Source organism: Cheilinus undulatus, linkage group 7, assembly GCF_018320785.1.
Source record: "Cheilinus undulatus linkage group 7, ASM1832078v1, whole genome shotgun sequence".
NCBI classification, from domain to species: domain Eukaryota; kingdom Metazoa; phylum Chordata; class Actinopteri; order Labriformes; family Labridae; genus Cheilinus; species Cheilinus undulatus.
The window spans coordinates 37,805,285-37,823,928 of NC_054871.1; the positions used below are offsets into that span (position 1 = coordinate 37,805,285).

Here is an 18,644-nt window from a genome sequence, read left to right on the forward strand (position 1 = left end):
AAAAAATGGGTGGGAAAAACAAAGTAAGTAAGTGGGTGGGTAATATCAGTGAAAAGTGGAGAAAAAAAAGAGGGCAGAACTGGGAATAAGGTAGCAAAAATGGGTTTAAAGTAGTAAAAAGAAATCTCGGAACACTGATATAAATGGGATTAAGTGGCAAAGATTGGTTAGAAGTGGCAAAAAAAGTGTTATGGGAGGGTCACAAACAACAAAAAGGGCTAAAAAGTGGCAAAAAAAATGGCAAAAGGGGCAAAAAAACAAATATGGGTTACAACTGCCAAAAATGTGTGAAAAGCAGCAAAAGTGAGTTAAAAGTGTCAAAAAGGGCCAAAAATAACAGGAAGGGGTTAAGTGACAAAATCCAGTGGCAACCATGAGTGTAAAGTGGAAACATTGTGGCAAAACTTAGCAAAGAAGTGTCGAAGTAGTGCCACATACAGCACAAATGGGTTAAAACACTGGTTTTCAAAGTGTGAGGCAGGCCTCCCCTGGGGAGCACCCAGTGACTTCAGGGGAGGCGCAGAACCATAAACCAGAAGGTTATTTACTATGCTAACTTCTACTGTCTGTGGGACAAAATGGACAGATTTATATTAACAACAGAAACTATACTATAGAGTTGACTATTAAAGTTTGGATTTTACTGCATTAGTCCTGATGATGCTCAGCAGCCACAGTGTTTAATTTTCAAAGATGAACAAGCTGATGACAGTAGAAGGCTATGTAAACTCCAGGGGCATACAGGGACACAGCACTAAGTCCAGTGACCAAAACCATGGGGAGTTTTTGACAGGTAGTAAAAGGAATTTTGGTCACTGAAGGTAACAGACATTTAGTGCTGTCAACAAGTAGGCAGCCACTGCATGTGCAGGTTTTTGGCAGCAAAATCATGTACTAGGCAAGGTTGAAGGTGGAGGATGAACTGCAGTTATGCAAACCTGCATTAACTGCATAGATGCAAACTCACAGATCCCACTTAAACAGAGCATGAAGCATAAAAATCAGGTAGTATTCACACCTAACTCATTACTGAAACGAATTAACTGATTGCCTTGGTAAGATGGATGTTTAAAGACATACACAGATCAAAATATCAAAAAACATTTAAAAAATGTAAAAATGTTAAAAGATGAGACATAAATGTTTGAAAAAATAGTTACTTGTATTTTCATTATCTTGTTTTATATGGAGGTGGGGGTCCACAAACAAATTATTTCCTCCTGGGGGTGGCTCACTCTCAGACATTTTTAAAACCCCTGTGTTAAAAGAAGCAGACAAAAAGAAGTTAAAAAGAGTAGCACAAATGTAGCACAAATAAATAGTCCAACATCAGAACCCATTAATAGCCTCACACAATTTTCAGCTCCAAATGAAGTAACTATTAGCCAGGACGCTAGCACCAACGCTGCTGATCAATCACACATGCCATGACATCATCAAAAAGTCACAGCAAAGAACTTAGAAAATGATAAATAAAACCTTCTTGCAGATTTGTTGTTTTAACTTAGTATCAACATCAGTTTTGTACAGTTGAAGTTTTTTTTACAGTTTCTTGAACTACATTTAGACCTTCAATCTGTTTAAATTCACTTCAGTCCTCTACAGGTAATTTTCTCTGGATTAAGTCCCAGTATTATAATTAACAGTTTATTAAATGATCTCCAGATATTACCAAAATTAGTTACCTGTTTTGTAATCTGTGATTATACACAAAGAAATAAATCTGTTACTACTTACAGCTGATGACTTGGTTTCAGTGGGTCACAAAGCTGTAATAAATCACTATTAAGTGGCTTTAAAATGAGCTGTCCATTTTTAGCTCTGCCCTAGAAATGTGGTCAGCTTTGATTTCAACATTGGATGTGGTTTGTCTGTCTGACTCGATCACAGCCTGTAAATTGTCAGGCACTGACTTCAAGGAGGACATTTATTAGCACCTTCGCACATCTGTCCAAAAGCTGATAAATTGAAGGACAAAAACTTAGAGTGGTCTTCTTCAGGAGGGCATTTCTCCAAATTTAAGCATAATGGGGGGCCTGGAATGATTCAGATACAGAACCTGGCTTTCATGGAAAGTCTTGGTCCCTTTGATTGTTTTGCATTAGAGATGCACATGCTTGTTTAACATGGATGTTACTTTGACATGCTGTCATTCAGAATGCTCCATTCCTGAAGTTGTTAAAGTTGATTGCTGTGCTAGACTTTCAAACCAAAAGAGCAGAATAACAATATACACCTGGATAAACATGTATTTCTCTAGAAAAAGCAGGAATAACCTAAAAACATTTGTGTCTCAAGAACAGATTTAAATCCATATTATTACATCCTTGTAATTTTGTTCATAATTGTATTTAAATACTTTTATTTTTTCACTTCCTGTATACTCTTGGAGAATGACAGCTAAGAAGAGATACAATCAGGTTTTCATATGTGTTGAAAAAATTCAGTGAGACATGTTTTTGTCTGACTCTGTACACAGGGTTAAAAGTACATCTTCTCTCTTGCCTTCAGGCTGCTGGAGACGGACAGCAAGTCGCTGCGCTCCATGAACGGCTCCAGGCGAAACAGCGGCTCCTCCTTGGTGTCCAGCTCCTCCGCCTCCTCCAACCTCTCTCACCTGGAGGAGGACACGTGGATCCTATGGGGACGTATCGTCAATGAGTGGGAGGAGGTGCGCAAAAAGAAGGAGAAGCAGCTTAAGGTGAGACGAGTGCACATGACTACCTGTTGAGTGACTGCCAGGTCCCGTGCAGACATGATTAAGAGCTTATTGACACATGACTGCTTTAACAGCTTACTGAGACACATTGACCCATCTACAGAAGTCAAGGCTGATATTTTATGAGTTATTAGACACATTTTTATGAATTTGTTAAAAAATAAATCCCCTTACATTAGAATAATAGAATTTCATACCCCACTTATAGAGACAGAGAGCCAGCGACTGTTTCTGGATGTTAACTGCTGTGAACTTTATTATAAAGTTAAGCTCTAGGTTCATTCTCGCCCTTGTGATGTTTTTCTGAGATATTTGTACATTTCTCTGCCTTAGAGCTACAATGGCCCCATTTGTTTGAATGTTTACTTGGTGCAGAAATAATTTCTGAGGTTATCTTAGTCCAGGGTGACCCTGTAGTGTTGTCCTTGAATGTATTTTAGTCCTTGACATTTGCAGCTAATTTTAGGTTGTTTGTTTCTTTGGTTACACCCTGACATCTTGTGATTACACCGTGTCCAGTCCTGCTGTCACTGGCAAAATCCTGTCCACTACTTAGTTTGTTAACTGTCTGATAAACTGGCAAAAGTTTTTGCTCAGTAATGGCAGTTTCCTTATGTTATGAGAAGCCCAGTGCAGCTGCAGAAGTTTGAAAGTAACCGGTTATTTGAGGTCATGAAAACTGAAGGCACCTTTAAACAAGGATTCTTTCACTCTAGACCAAATAAACAAACCGCATCAAGTGAAACATATGTATTTATTTAATTTAAGTCAAAATGATCTAATTACACTTGATTAAAGCCTTGTTTACCTGAAAGTCCAGATGAAAAATTATCTAAAGATATAAAAGAATAAAAAGTAGGGTGTAACAGTTTTTGTAATTGTCCTGAACCATCACATTTTGGGGGTCATGGCTAGGTGCACATAGTCACAGGATAGTACGTCTGAACCATTATAAAAGAAAAGAAAACAAATCAAAACAAATGTGACAGTATTTACTCATCAATCTTGGTGGCAGTAAGAGTTTGCCAACTGCTATTAAACCACCAATGAAAAGAGGAAGTAGCCGGCATTTAAAAACACACGAAAAAGAAAAGTTTGCTCCTGCTGCAATAGAGGCAGAGCAGCTAGACTCGCAGCCCTTTTCTCCCTCCTCATCTCAGCACTGTTTTTAAAATGCCTCCAGACTTGAAGGGGTCTAAGATATTTCCGCTGCTAAAACATTTTAAAGACTTTACACAGATCAGTAGAAAAAGAGAACACAGACAACAAATGTCTTTTTAAGCGCTCTACTCAGACTCCATTGCAGTATCCTATTCCATGTTTACATGAGCCAGTCTGTCATCTCTCACTGACAAACACAAGTCAGGATTTTGCAAGAGAAGCCACTGCTTTTGCTTTTGTATAAAAACAGTGTTACAGAACTCTTTGTATAAATCACAAATATAATAAAATGCAGATTTTAATCTGCATATGATGTATTTGTGTCTTTTTTCAAACAGTAGATATTTAGCCGTTTCCTGTTTGTTTTTTTAATTTAGCATATTTTCTTTTTTCAAAGTATTGATTGATTCAAATGTATATTTCAAGCATGTAAAAAAAAATTAGTTGCAGAACTGTTTTACTTTCTACAGGATTGGGTATCATTTGGGTTTTTCCGACACCTCTGCTAAATTTATACTTTTATGCTGTTCTGGTTCCTAAACAATGCCTGAATCGATTAACCTGGCATGCCAGATGGATTTGTTTCACACATCCATTTGGAAAACCTCTCATACACAGCGTTTGGGAAAGGGCAGAGCTTTTGAAAAAGAAAACTCAGAGGGTGACTGAATGAACGTTCTGTCTGTCACATCTTTATGGGCCAATCAGAGCACTCGCGACTCCACCGCGCCTGAAAGTACTTCCCCTCGATGCTGATTGGTCCTGTCACTTTCTAACCGGGCCCAAACAGTTCAGATGGGAGCTTTGCAAGATGGATTCGCCAGTCAAACATGGGATATAAAAGGACAGCAGCGTAACTTAAAACATAAAACACACAAATTCGATAATATACTTCTTGGCTTTCACTGGGTAGCAGGGTATCAAAATAAAGTATTGAGATCTGTGTAGTTATTCGGTCCGGTAGGTACCTGATGTGTCGGTACCGGTTTTGGATATTTATCCCTAACTTTGTATGAGAAGAATCTAGAATATAAGGAAGCTTCACTTCTTGAATTACTTCACAGGAGAAAACAACCTTCTTCATCATATTCAGTTGTTTTAGATGCACCTGTATATGTATGCCAAAGCACAACACAGATGTTTTATTAAGACCACATACAACTGTGTTAATAGGTGGCAAAAGGCTTTAAAATGTAACACGCATAGAGAGCCACCTGAAATTAGCAAACTTTTCTGATGTCAGTTGTAAATTTCAGGTTTACCCCTACAATTAAAGGGATATATTTACATATTATGGTCCAAGTGACATGAGCTTTCCTCTCTGCTTATTTAATGCTGCTTTACTTGTGTATTTGATAAACCTGACCTATTTACCGACGAGCATAACTTCTCAACTGGTCTTTTGGGCTTAGACTTAATTTATGAAAACATTAATTTGACAAACTTTCTTATCTGTTTAACACACCACACATACTGATCATACAACTAACACCAACATTAACATAGGCAGAGCTCACTTGCCCATGTTGGTGACAGGAGGTGAGATAAAACTTGCTGAGTCTTCCTCTTTCTGGCACCAAATCCAGAGCTGTCTTTTAGCATGTTTTCTGTTTGCAGACAGTCTGCATAGCCAAACCCTTCTTTATTTAAGTCCTCTCTTGTTCAGCTTTAAATTTGTTGTCTTGGGTTCTGGTTTAATTCAGTTGGCAAACAGGTCATCCATGTACAGAAGCTACAATCTTTGCACATTGCAGCTGTTTTGACTTTTGGCCTGTGAACATTTGGTGCATGTCATCCTCACTATCTCTTCCCCATATTTCTTGTCCCTTCAGAAGAATTAAGCTATAGTCTGACACACCTGAAGTCTATTGTATGCAGTCTGTTAACATGCAAACACAAGTGTTGATGTTGAATTAACCTGCATGTAAATGGAGTAGAGCATCTGCATTACTGTTTTTCTTGCCACTCAGTGTGTTTATGGGGAAGTAGACTGGTGAACATGTATTGGTGTTAGGTAATTTAACAGAAGTAGTAATGACCAGATGGTTGTTGTTGCAACTAACATGGAGCGTTAATCATAACTGCTGAGGCCTTCACAAACGATGTTTCTTCCTCCTTGACCTCCAGAGAAAAATACAGTGACAGCTGCGTGAGGGAAGGAAACTTGTCAGCAAAATCCTGATGGTGTTTTTCAAAATGATGTATGCACACTACTACTAGAAGACATGTATTAAGATCAGTGAATCTCTAGATAGCCATGTCAGAGTTTTATCAGTCAAGCTGGAGTTGTGTTTCCATTTTTAAAGCTTTAACTTAAATTTCTTCTTATTTTGGTTCAGGATCTCATGAGTAAGCTGGCTGCAGTTTTTCTCATAACCCCTTATGGCCTCTTAAGTTGATCCAGTATCATTGAAGAATTGTTCATTTTAACCTTAAATTTTTTTTTACCTGCTTTTATCAATGATTTTTTAGTATTGAAAATAAATGGCTTCTGCAGATCATTTGTATTCAGTGAAAACATTTCAACACTGAAACCTAGGGTCCAGTTTGAGTCTTGTCTTCTGGAGTGTGCAGCCTGCTGTGCAACTCCTACTTTGCTCAGTGTTGCAGAAAAAAACTATGTTCATCTAAACTGATCATTGGAATAAATGGACACCCCTACTTATTGTTATTCTGTACATCCTATGCTACCTTATAAGCAGCAAAGTGAGCATCAGAGTGGTGAAGAAAGGGGATTTTGTTCAGGGGTTTCCAAACTTTTCAGCCTATGACTCCCAAAATAACAGTACCAGAGACTGTGGACATTTAACCGTCCCTTGAGGTGGTTCAAATGTGTGATATTGCACAAAGCATCGTGTGCAAATTTATATTAAATGGAGTTTTTGTACACATTACTTACATTCAAGAAGATGAGAATATTAATTGTAACATGAATGAGCATATTAAGAATGATTGAAATCATTTCTGGTTGGCTAGAAAACAAAGACTGGATAAAGGTATGTCTTAGTTCGTGTGCCATCTAAAATTTAATTCCTCTCACTGGTAAAAAGTAAGACTTTTTTAAGGCTTCGAATTTCAAATGTCCAATTTAAGACTTGTCAAGGCAGCAGGAACCCTGTGTATGAACTGATAGATGGCAGCAGTGACTTCAGTAACAACTCTTGCTCAAACTTAGGCTACAGTTTGCATGGGCTTACTAAAATAGCCAATAGAAGATTGTCTGATGTGTCTCCATGTCTGTCGACATTTGAATGTTTATGTCAGAATTTGGCCAGAGTGGCATGAAAGCCTACCAGAACACCAATAGCATGGCATGTTCAAAGTCACATAAATCCCCTTTCTTCCTCATTTTGATGCTCCGTTTGAACTTTAGCAGGTCGTCCAGACATTGTATATATGCCTGGATCAATTGGTTGCTTCCATATCTATATTTCAGCCTGTCACCCAACATTATAGTATGAATATCAACTAGGAGATAAATCAGCTGTTTGTCTCAGAAAGCAGCTTTTCCTGGACACAGCCAAGATATGAAGCGTTGCATTGTTTTAGCACAAAGCTTGGTTTGTCTTGTCTAACCTCTGCGAGGCGAGAGGGATCCCCTGCTGAAAGCCTGAGTGGGAGGACCTCTGCTCCAGATGCACCCTGCACTGACCAGATGTACACATGCACACACTCACACACATGATCCTACCGCAGCAGGAAAGTCCAGCGTTCCCTGTCAGCACAGGAAATTGCTTAATCAAATTGTATCAGCAGTAATATATGAAAACAAATCACTCCAAAAAAGTGCCTCGCTGACAAGATTATATCTGGCAATGGAAATTGTATTATTACAAGATGCACACTGTGCTGAAGTGAGGAAAGAATAATAGAGAACAAAGCATGCCAGTGGCTTGGCCCTGTTTTAATAAATCCAAGTGTCTTTTCTTTTCTTCACAGGGAACAGATGCTGGTTTTACACTCTCACACTGTTTCACACATTGAAAATGAGAAATTAAGTTGTTAAAAGCTCATTCAAATTCTTGTTACTTCCTATAGAGGTTCTCAAAATATCTGATACTTAACTTCTTTCCCTTACACTTTGCTTTACAATCTCCATTATTTAATGATTATAGTGTTGTAAAGGACCGACACGCTTTAAACAACTACAAATCTTCAGTCATATTTGTTAACCTAAAGCTTCTGCAAACAAGAGAGCAGCAGTGATCAGCTTCAGAGGTCAAACAGACAAAAAGCAATGTTGTCACTGTTTGAACTATGAGGATTTTCAGCCTATGACTGTTACTATCATAACTGTTATTATAGCCATACACCAAAAAGTAAGTTTCAGATAGATTTATGGCCAAAATAGCCGTAACCTGCATTTCCTCTTCTCTCTTTCTGCACCCCCCTTGTCTTTCTTTCTGTATCTCCCCTTCTCTTTTTCTGCACTTCTCTCCTTACTCTCTTTTTCTCCCCCGCTCTATACCTCCTTCTTTTCTACTTCTGCTTTTCCGTTGTCTCTCTTCTTGCCTCTCCCTCCTCAGTTTTTGCATATCCCTCTTTTCTTTTTCAGTATCTCCATCCCTCCTTTTCTGCATTTTCCTCATCTACAGTATATCCGCATCCCCCTCTTCTCTCTTCCTGTGTCTCCCTCTTGTCTTTCTGAATCTCCTTCTTCTTTGCTTCTACATCTCCCTTCTCTTTTTCTGAATCTCTCTCTTCTTTCTGCATCTCATCTTGTTGCTGATTTTCCCTTTTTCCCTCCACTTCTACCTCTTCTCTTTTCTTGCACCTCCCTTTTCCACTATCTCCATCTCTCCTTTTCTGCATTTTACTCATCTCTCTATCTGCATCCCCCTTTTCTCTTTACCTGCACCTCCCTTTTTTCTATACGCCTGTCTTCTCTCTCTCAATTCAGTACAATTCAAAAGGCTTTATTGGCATGGGAATCGATCACTTTTATTGCCAAAACAATTTACAATCAATTTGCTCTCTCTCTCTCTTTTCTACTTTGGCATCTCCCTCTTCTCTTTTCCCTCCCTCCTTTTCTGCATTTTCCTCTCCTCTCTTTCTGCATCCCCCTTTCTCCCTTTCTTTTTTCTTTCTTTCTTTCTTTTCTTCTTTCTTTCTTTCGCTCCATCTTCTCTTTTTCTGCCCTTCTCTCTTTACCCTCCTATTTTCTTGCATCTCCAGTTTCTCTCTTCCTGCATCTCCCTCTCTCTTTCTCTGTATTTTCTTCTTCTCTCCTTATACACCCCCTTTTCTCTTTTTCTCCCACTATCCCTTTATAACACCAACACAGCTAAGGCAGATGGCTGTTCAACATGAGATTGGTTGTGCTTGAGGCTTCTGCTTCTAAAAATAAAGTTTTTCCCTCCCACTGTAACTTTGCTAAGTGTTGCTTGGTGCTGAGTTAATGGTGGAAAAATGCTGGATCTTGATGCATTTTACAACAAATAGTACAGTCTTAACCTGGTGTCTTTAAGTGTCTTGAGATAACCCTGGTTATGAATTGGCACTAAACAAATAGAGATTAGTTTATTGATAAATTGCATGAAGACAATGGTTGCCATTTGGACTCAAAAACGCTGATAATGCTTTGACATGGCGCAGAATTTTGATTGCCATTTTTGGTGAAACAAAAAAATTCAACAACAGTAAAATTCCCAATATGAGGTTTATCATTGTGGTATTCAAGCAGGTGTTGACATTATGTGATTTTTTACCAGAATGGTATTGAAGTATAATCTTCTGGTATTATTCCAACCTTAGTCTCTGTGTAATATCTAACATATATTTTTTTACTTTCCTCAGGATCTTGTCAGAAAAGGGGTCCCTCACCACTTTCGAGCAATAGTGTGGCAGCTGTTGTGTAATGCCCAGAATATGCCCATCAAAGATCAATACTCAGAGCTCCTGAAGAAGACGTCGCCCTGTGAGAAGCTGATCCGCAGAGACATCGCACGCACATATCCTGAACATGAATTCTTCAAGGAGAAAGACAGCTTGGGTCAGGAGGTGCTCTTTAACGTCATGAAGGTAAGTCTGCGAAGATTAAGATGAACTGATAATCTTATTGTGTATAGATGACAAAAAGAGGTGTTTGGCCTTCTGAGTGCTATTTATGGCTAAAACTGTTTGAGTAAATTTACAGTGAGTGTGTACAGCTTTGACCCTTATCCATCACTGAAACTCAAATAAAGTTAATCCCTCTTCCCTCAGGCATACTCTCTGGTTGACCGTGAGGTTGGTTACTGTCAGGGGAGTGCTTTCATTGTTGGACTGCTACTCATGCAGGTAGTAATCTCACCTTCACCACAAATGCAAACAAACACTGACTCACCAGCTGTAAGCAAACAGGTTTGAGGTTTGATGTGGCCATGTAATTTTTCTTAATGTTCTAGATGCCAGAAGAGGAGGCTTTCTGTGTGTTTGTGAAGTTGATGCAGGATTACAGATTACGTGAGCTCTTCAAACCCAGTATGGCCGAGCTGGGACTCTGCATGTACCAGTTTGAGTGTATGATCCAGGTAGGAAAGTCAGTCTTTTCAAACAAACTTATCCCAGTTGCATAAAATGATGCTCATGTGGTTTGATTTGTCACCGTGTCAACAAAAAAGTGCAAAAGGTTGATTTAACAGGATATAAACACAATCACCCCCTCCCACTCAGTCATGAGGAATTACCATATATACAGTGCCTGTAAGAAGTATTCACCCCCTTGGATGTTTTACCCATTATGATTTTATTAATCAACCACTGTCAATATAATTTGACTTTTTTGGCAAGAAGGAGACTACTGCAAGAGGCCACCAAGACATTTATAACTACTCTGAATGAGTTAAAAGCTTCAGCAGCTGAGATTAGAGACAACAACTGTTGCCTGGGTTCTTCGCCAGTCAGAGCTTTCTCGGAGAGTGGCAAAGATAAAGCCACTGTTGAAGAAAACTCCCATTAAATCTCAACTAGAGTTTGCCAAAAGGCAGGTGGGAGACTGCATAGGCAAGATGAAGAAAGTTCTTTGGTCTGATTAGACCAAAATGGTGCTTTTCGGCCATCAAACAAGATGCTTTGTTTGGTAGACACCATCCCAACTGTGGAATAGAGTGGTGGTAGCATCATGCTGTAGGGATGCTTTTCAGCAGCTGGCCCTGAAAGGTTTGTAAAGGATTGATTGAATGTAGCCAGATATTGGACAATCCTGGAGGACAATCTTATTCAGTCTGCAAGAGAACTATAGACTTAGGAGGAGATTTATTTTCCAGCAAGACAATGACCTGAAGCATACACTGAAAGCATCACAGATATAGTTTCAAGACAATGAGGTGAATGTTCTGGAGTGGCCGAGTCAAAGCCATGACCTCAGCCCAATAGAGAATTTGTGGCTGGACTTGACAAGGGCTGTTAACACTTGATCCCCGTGTAACCTGACGGAGCTTGAGCAGTTTTGCAAAGAAGAATGTAGTAAAATAGCAGTGTCCAGATGTGCAAGCCTGATTGAGACCTATCCACACAGACTCAGTTCTGTGAATGCAGCCAAAGGTGCATCTATAATATTTATGCAGTCATTTCTTTTGCATAGCATTTTTTAAATTTAATTTATATTGCTTTGTAGAAAAAGAGCCAAATTATCTTGACCATGATGGATATATAATATCAATAAAAGGACCAAACATCCAAGGGGGGAATACTTTTTATAGGCACTGTACCTGATAGTGACTGCTGTCTTTTGTATCTCAAACTGAAACTAAAAGAACTCAGCATTGGATGTGTGACTGTAGCTAGATACTGCGTGGAGTAATATGAATAATAGATACTTTGACATTCAGTAATTTCAACTCAATTAACCCTTTAGTTTGTCACTATTATTTTTAGTACACAAAGAAGTCTTATGAAAACAAGAAGTAGCTTGAAACCTAAACGACTAGCAGCCCAAAGCTGAGTGTACAGTTATAAATGCCTCTATACCATGACAGTTCTCATGCCTTGGTATCTGCTCTGTGTGTTCCTATGCCTAATCATTAATTAGGTTTTGGACTGCTGCAGCTGTTGACTTGTACTTAAATGTAGTCGTTTACAATTGCAATGGTGTAAATCCATGTGATCTTTAAACCTGCAGGAGCAACTCCCAGATCTACACATGCATTTCCAGGCTCAGAGCTTTCACACGTCCATGTACGCCTCCTCCTGGTTCCTCACCATCTTCCTCACCTCCTTCCCTCTGCCTGTTGCTACAAGGATCTTTGACATCTTCATGTGTGAGGTAGGAAATTTGTGATTTTTTTCTTGTAATATTCTGTATAACTTCTATTTTAGAGTTTATATCACAGTATTTTTAGCTTATTTTTTACTCCCGTGTATGGTTTCCATAAAAAGGGATCCATGGCATCTGTCACATGCATGCTGGTCTACTTTCTAATCTGATATCTAATAGAAGAACATTCTGTGCTGCACGTCACTGTGGCTACTCAATAAAAGTTGTGTCAAAAGCAGATATGAAAGCTGAAAGAGGAACTGTGAACCTTTGCCATTTTTCTGCTCAGAAGAAAATAGGTTAACATTTGTTCTACATTGACAACATGGTTGGTGAGATGGAAATGTTATCTATTGGCACCACCTGTTGGAGAAAAGAGAAGAAGGAAAGGTCAGATCAATTACTAGCATCTGTTTCATCACTCCTGAGAGGCCACTTTGACTTTAACGATAAAACATTTATCTATTGAGTACTTTTCAAATTAAAGTGGTTTAAAACGACAGCAAAATGAAAACAGAAATGTAAAATCACAAGCAAAGACAAGGCCTCCTCACTCTGTCTCTGCTTCAGTGTTATAATCAGTAGCCTGTCTTTTATTAAATCACCTGAAAATATTTATCTGTATTTGTTTTCATCTGTGATCTGATTTTAAAACAGCTGATCTGTGAGAGGACGTTTGATGACCCAAATAATTCCTGACCAGAATTATCATGGGAACTGCAGAGCTTTATCTTAAATCCACAAACTAAAAACAACAGCAGAAGTTGCAATTGACAAGAGAGGTTGCAGAACAGCCAATGCATTTATGGGAAAGATGTGATGAGTTTCTGTGCAGCAACTTTCAGTTAGCGAGAGAGAGAGACAGACAGACAGACAGACAGAGACAGACAGAGAGACAGACAGAGACAGAGACACAGACAGAGACAGAGACACAGACAGAGAGAGGAGAGCGAGGCAGAGGGAGTGGACACTGCTCACTTAATTCATCACGGATCGCACCGATCTCCAAAAAATGGATGTCTTGAGGGTTAATTTACTTATGTGTGATACCCAGGTGAAGTTTATGTTTGGTCAGCCTCTTATATACTATACATACCTTGATCATCTTTATTATACAAACACCGGCCTAATGGGCAGAGAGAGACAGAATAGAAAAAAAAGCTGAAGGTGAGGCCCCCCTGGGTGATGAGGCCCTATGCACTATTTGTAGTCTGCATACAGGGAGCAGCAGGTGTGCTTACACTCAACATATTGAGCTACTCTATTGCCCCAGTTTCCTCTAATGGAGGCATGGAAGGCTAACAAATATTCTTAAAGACTTGAACTGTTAAAATGAATCCAAAAAATAAAATAACTTAAAGAAAGATATGGAAAGACTGGCTAATAATTTTTTTGTTTGTTTTTTTATGAAAAAATTTAGAAGAAATCACGTTCTTAGCTAATCTGATCTCCTCAGACAGCTCAGGTGCGACAGGATTAAGAGAGCAACGATGAAGATAAAAGTGCACACCACACGTTAAGAACGGGAGTATTCAAACAGAAAGCAATGTAAGGCAGAAATTGAGAAGCCTGAATATTTAAAGCAGTTACAGTAGTAACTATTCAGCAATGTTAAAACAATTCTTTTGCAGCTGACTCAGTGTCAATTTTTCTTTCAAAATACAACCACAAGTTTACAGTTGCTTTCCTCCTTCAGGGTCTGGAGATAGTTTTCCGTGTTGGCCTTGCCATCCTCCAGATGAACCAGACTGAACTCATCCAGCTTGACATGGAGGGAATGTTACAGGTAAATCACCGCGACCGTTACATAACTTGTCATTTAAACAGCTCAGATTTCTGCTGTAAAATACATGGCACACTCTTGAGAGTAACCTCCACCACACCCAGGTAATTGATACCTCCCAAAGTGTACCTTTGTAAAGGCTGACGTGTGATGCAGCACTTTGAGGTCAAAGAAACACCTGACTAAGACATAAGTATGTTTGAAAGTAGCTGTTCTGTGGGTGTGTGTCACTCATCCTGCTTCTGTGGTTCTTTACTCTGTGCTGCAGCACTTTCAGAAGGTCATCCCACACCAGCTCGACAGTGGACCGGATAAAGTCATCCAGGCTGCTTATCAGGTTAAATACAACGCCAAGAAGATGAAAAAGTAAGCTCAGCTCTCCATTCATCAGCACCTTCTTCTCTGTTGATGCAAATGCACATCTTATGTTGGTAGAGCTCTTCAATTTTTTGTTATGATTCCAAACATAAGGCAATGATGGCCAAGTGGCTGGGCCTTCGGAGGATGGAGGATTTAGTCCGCAAGCAGACAGCCTGAGGCTGACCTACTGCTTCTTTTCAAAATGTAATTTCTTACTGTCTGACTCCCTAGTTTCCCAATGGCAATAAAGCTAAAAATAAATCTTCAAAAAACCCTCTACAACTTATCCAAAATATGGTCTGTAAATAATATGTCATCTTTTTTCCATTTAGACTCAATTCATTGTATAGTCTAACTGGACTGGGAAAAAGTCATAATAAAAGCAGTCTGTACAAAACGATTGGATTCCTCCTCAGGAATGATAAACTGGCTATTCATCCTGTCCATGACATATTCTGCCAATGTGGACATACATGTCTTCTAAAACAGGATAAATACGGCCCTCTGTTTATCATTTTCCTGTCTATTTTGCAAGAGGGACACAAGCAGCTCATGGTAAAATATTTTAAACTTCTACGCTCTAGGTTCTCAGCATGTGAGACATGTGAGACGTGGCGCTTACACAGGGAGTCTTAAAGCCCGGACTTGTTAACGCCCTCAAATAAATATATGAAACTGAGACAAAACCCTTAGGCTACTGCCATACACCCTGTTTAAAACAGCTGTTAGCTCTGCTTTCATTGCCGTTAATCATTTCAGTACCCACCACTATAAAAATTGTCATGTCTTTGTTTGCTGTCAAATTTTTCTGGTCTTTTCTGACTGACTAAGATGCCTTTTTCAGGTTAGAGAAAGAATACACTACAATCAAAACTAAAGAGATGGAGGAGCAGGTGGAGATAAAGGTCAGTAGAGCTTGTTGAGTGATTACAGAAGTTTCCTGGCTGCTACACTGTGCTTGTTCAGTTTCATGTGGTTTTACGTTTTTTTTTGTTTTGCAGAGGCTTCGAACAGAGAACCGGCTCCTGAAGCAGAGGATAGACACACTAGAGAAAGTGAGTGCATCACTGTTTGTCACGGGTGCTCCATCCACCAGACAAACCATCAGACAATGCTCCCTGCTCATCGACATTACATTAACCCATCCAGCCGTGTTTGCTCATACATCATGCATCTCCTCATAATGATGGAGCCGTGTCTTTCGCTAACTGGCCTGTGTTAGCTGAAAGACGTGCATTTACACAATGAACTGTCATGGCTTCATCGCTACGGTCTGGGGAGTTTTCTGATTTTAGATCGTCAGAAACAGATGCCAGATTTTGAACTTGATGTATTGATGATTGTCTGTGTGGCTTGTTATGAGTTTTAAAATTCACCACCAGACATCGCTAACCAAGGCAGAAACTATAACAAGCCTGTTTGGATCTGAAAGTGGCTGCTTGATGCTATTCAAGCTGATACAAAGCACTGCATGCTCAGTTGCACTGTATCATTCTGCACCCTTTTTGTGTCATTTTGACACCGCTGCTGCCAGGTAAAGGCACTATGCATGAGTCTAACATGGATAGGTGAAGGTGTCCGCTATGCTGCGTTTTCCTGCAGGGAGAAACACTGCGGCCTAATCCAGTCCGTTTTTATAAACCAGCTCGGGTCTGCTGCCCTTCTTTTTAACGTTTACTAAATATTCCAGGCTTGAAGAAACCACGATTAACTAAACTTAAACAACACCTAGCTCTCTTTAACACTTTTATTGTGCTGCTGTTGCACCACTCTTTGCTTAAACTACCGCTATCCTTTTCTTCTTCCTGTCTGAAACCTGCCACTTTATCCTGCAGTTCCTGATTTTTTTTTCACTTTGTCACCAGCTTATTTGCTCCTTTTTCATCACACTTGCATGCAATGTTCTTTTTCTACCCCTAAATGTCAACATCATGGTACTATATGTTAAAGTTTAATTCTCAAAGGGGAAATGAACATTGCATTTCTTCTGTAAACAAAATCAATTGTTCTTTTGTGTGCTTTAAACTGTCCTCCGGATTCTCTCTCTCTCTCTCTCTGTGCTGTCTCTTGTCGATATTTCTGTTTTTGTAGGAAAGTGCTTCCTTGGCAGATAGATTGATCCAGGTATATTCCCTCATTTTCTCTTTAACCGTGTACTTCATGTTGCACACTTCTTCCCTTCTCTCTCTGTAGCCTTGCATGCTTATGATAAGCACAATGAAAGACAAAGAAATAAGACAGAACCTGATAAATCTTATTGATTCTCTAAATTAAGAACTAAACCAGGTCATAACAACTGATTATAGGGTTTAATTAAAGCATGACTTATGTCAGAAAAGTTACAAATCTTAACAAAACTGAGGAATTAAAATGTAAATTACACATTGCTAGTATTAACCACGCATGTCCGTAGAAAACCCAATCCCTCATCTTGACTTTTGATTGTCCCCTTCCACGCCGACCCCTCGTTTTCACTTTCTGTCGTGCTCACTTCACTCCTCCTCGGTTGGTTACGTCCAAAGGGACAAGTGACTCGAGCTCAGGAGGCGGAGGAGAACTACCTGGTCAAACGGGAGCTGGCTACAGTCAAACAGCAGAGCGAGGATGCCAGTGCTCAGCTGGAGCAGGCCATGAAAACCATCGGGCAGCTCCAGCAGCAGCAGCAGCAGCCACATGGGGTAAGGAGGGCCACAGCGCCCCCAGCTGGCAGGTTCCACAGGCTCAGGTCCTGCCTAATCCGTCACAGGAGCCATGACTATGAGGATGTTTCACAGATCAGTTTCTGAAACTTACACTGGACCTTTTTAAAAACCATGGCTCGTGCCTGAAGTGACATCTGGTCCAGTTAAAGAGGATGTCTGTAAATCCAGATGTGTCACAGTTAATGCCTTGCCAACAAAAACCCAAGCTGTGGGTGAGCCGAGCTTTTCTCACTTTGTGTAATGACCTGTTTTGGCATGCATGAATTCAAATTGGGACATGGAGCTCTGCATAGTTCAGGCACCATTTCGGGTCCTCTGCATTCTCAGAAATGCATTCATGAATTTGTAAGCAGCTCTCTTACAGGCTGGTGAATTTAACACATTGCACCGTGTTCACAGGCTGCGCTCACTGAACGCCTTCTCACCTAAAATGCTGAATTATTGATGATTGGACTCAAGATGATAATGTGCATGCATTACAGTGTTTCACATAATTTGCTGTCATGCTCTACACTGAGCAGTTAGTCATTTATTCATGTGAAAGCAAAGGAGTTGATGTCAGCTGAAATTAATGAGAGTGAATTGAAAGCAGATTTAATTTTTAGAGCACAACAAATTTTGTATTTTGACACTGATAGAATACAGATTTTGAAGCATGGAGATTTTCTTTAAAGATATTCTATGTGTTAAGGTTACCATGTGCAAAAGTACCAAGAAGGCTTTTTCTTCTATGGCAATGGCTTGCTTTTAAGGGGAATGGTTACAGTGCCTTAAATGTATTTTTGAGTGATCAGTTTTTCAAAAATGGGGAGTTTATAAAACTAGGGGTTTTTGTTTTAACAGAAGCTTGAAATTTGTTGAGTTTTTATCTGGTCAAGGATCAGACTCAAATTCATACTTATGCCTCTTTTTTTACCTTTTAAAGCAAACAAAACCATCAGAAGATGTATGATTATTTGTTTATTTGTATTTAATAGCTTATCATCTCTGCCCTTGGATTAAAATTTCTTGAAAATTTAGACCGAAAATGCCTTTAATAAAAAATTTCCACTGACAAGATATTGATTACTAAACATCAAAAGGATGTTTAGGATCTTTTCACCCAGTTTAGTTCACCAGTTTTGCATGAACATTGAGGAAAATACACTACAAGATGCACTTTTTTGTTTACAGGGGTTATCAAACCAACTGTTCCTGAAATTAGGAAGTGAAAAGATAATATGCTGATTAAAAATGAAAGGAATCATTATCACAGAAGGTGATCTTATGTGGGCAACTGGGTGTTCTGTGCACAGGCTGGTTTTCTGCATGTTTGTGGGAAAGACTGCATTGTCAGAGCACCACCTCCACTTTTCACTCACATCTGCCCAAACGTGTGCATTGTGTCAGGAGAGGTATAGAAATCAAGCCAGTGTGCAGATTATCCAGACTTAGGTCAGTCATTCTAATGCAACCAGTCTATCCTCACCTCAACGTTGCAGACGTTTGCTGTGTGGCTAATTTAAAACATTGTAACTTTAAATTCATAACAGAATTCCCTGCATTCTAAGAGTCAGACCTGCTGGAAATTAGTATTTTGTGCATGATTCCTGCAATCCTGCACCCAAATTAAGGTTAACGTCTTTATGCTCTGTAAAGTAATCCTTGTGCAGGACATTAGCTGCTCAGCTGAGATGCTCTGCT

At 39.4% G+C, this 18,644-nt stretch overlaps 1 protein-coding gene across 6 annotated transcripts in view; it reads left to right on the forward strand.

Annotated features, from left to right (window-relative positions):
• The window catches only part of evi5b (ecotropic viral integration site 5b), a 64,410-nt gene that overhangs the window by 18,757 nt on the left and 27,009 nt on the right, over positions 1-18,644 (forward strand). For 4 of the 6 annotated variants that reach the window (XM_041790863.1, XM_041790865.1, XM_041790864.1 and 1 more), the window contains 11 exons: positions 2,512-2,701; positions 9,677-9,901; positions 10,085-10,159; positions 10,267-10,392; positions 11,982-12,125; positions 13,813-13,902; positions 14,168-14,265; positions 15,104-15,164; positions 15,261-15,314; positions 16,351-16,383; positions 16,782-16,937. In XM_041790863.1, the coding sequence (XP_041646797.1) occupies positions 2,512-2,701; positions 9,677-9,901; positions 10,085-10,159; positions 10,267-10,392; positions 11,982-12,125; positions 13,813-13,902; positions 14,168-14,265; positions 15,104-15,164; positions 15,261-15,314; positions 16,351-16,383; positions 16,782-16,937 (1,252 nt within the window). The remainder of the gene's footprint in view (positions 1-2,511; positions 2,702-9,676; positions 9,902-10,084; positions 10,160-10,266; positions 10,393-11,981; positions 12,126-13,812; positions 13,903-14,167; positions 14,266-15,103; positions 15,165-15,260; positions 15,315-16,350; positions 16,384-16,781; positions 16,938-18,644) is intronic. The other 2 variants (XM_041790868.1, XM_041790869.1) reach the window with 2 other exon arrangements.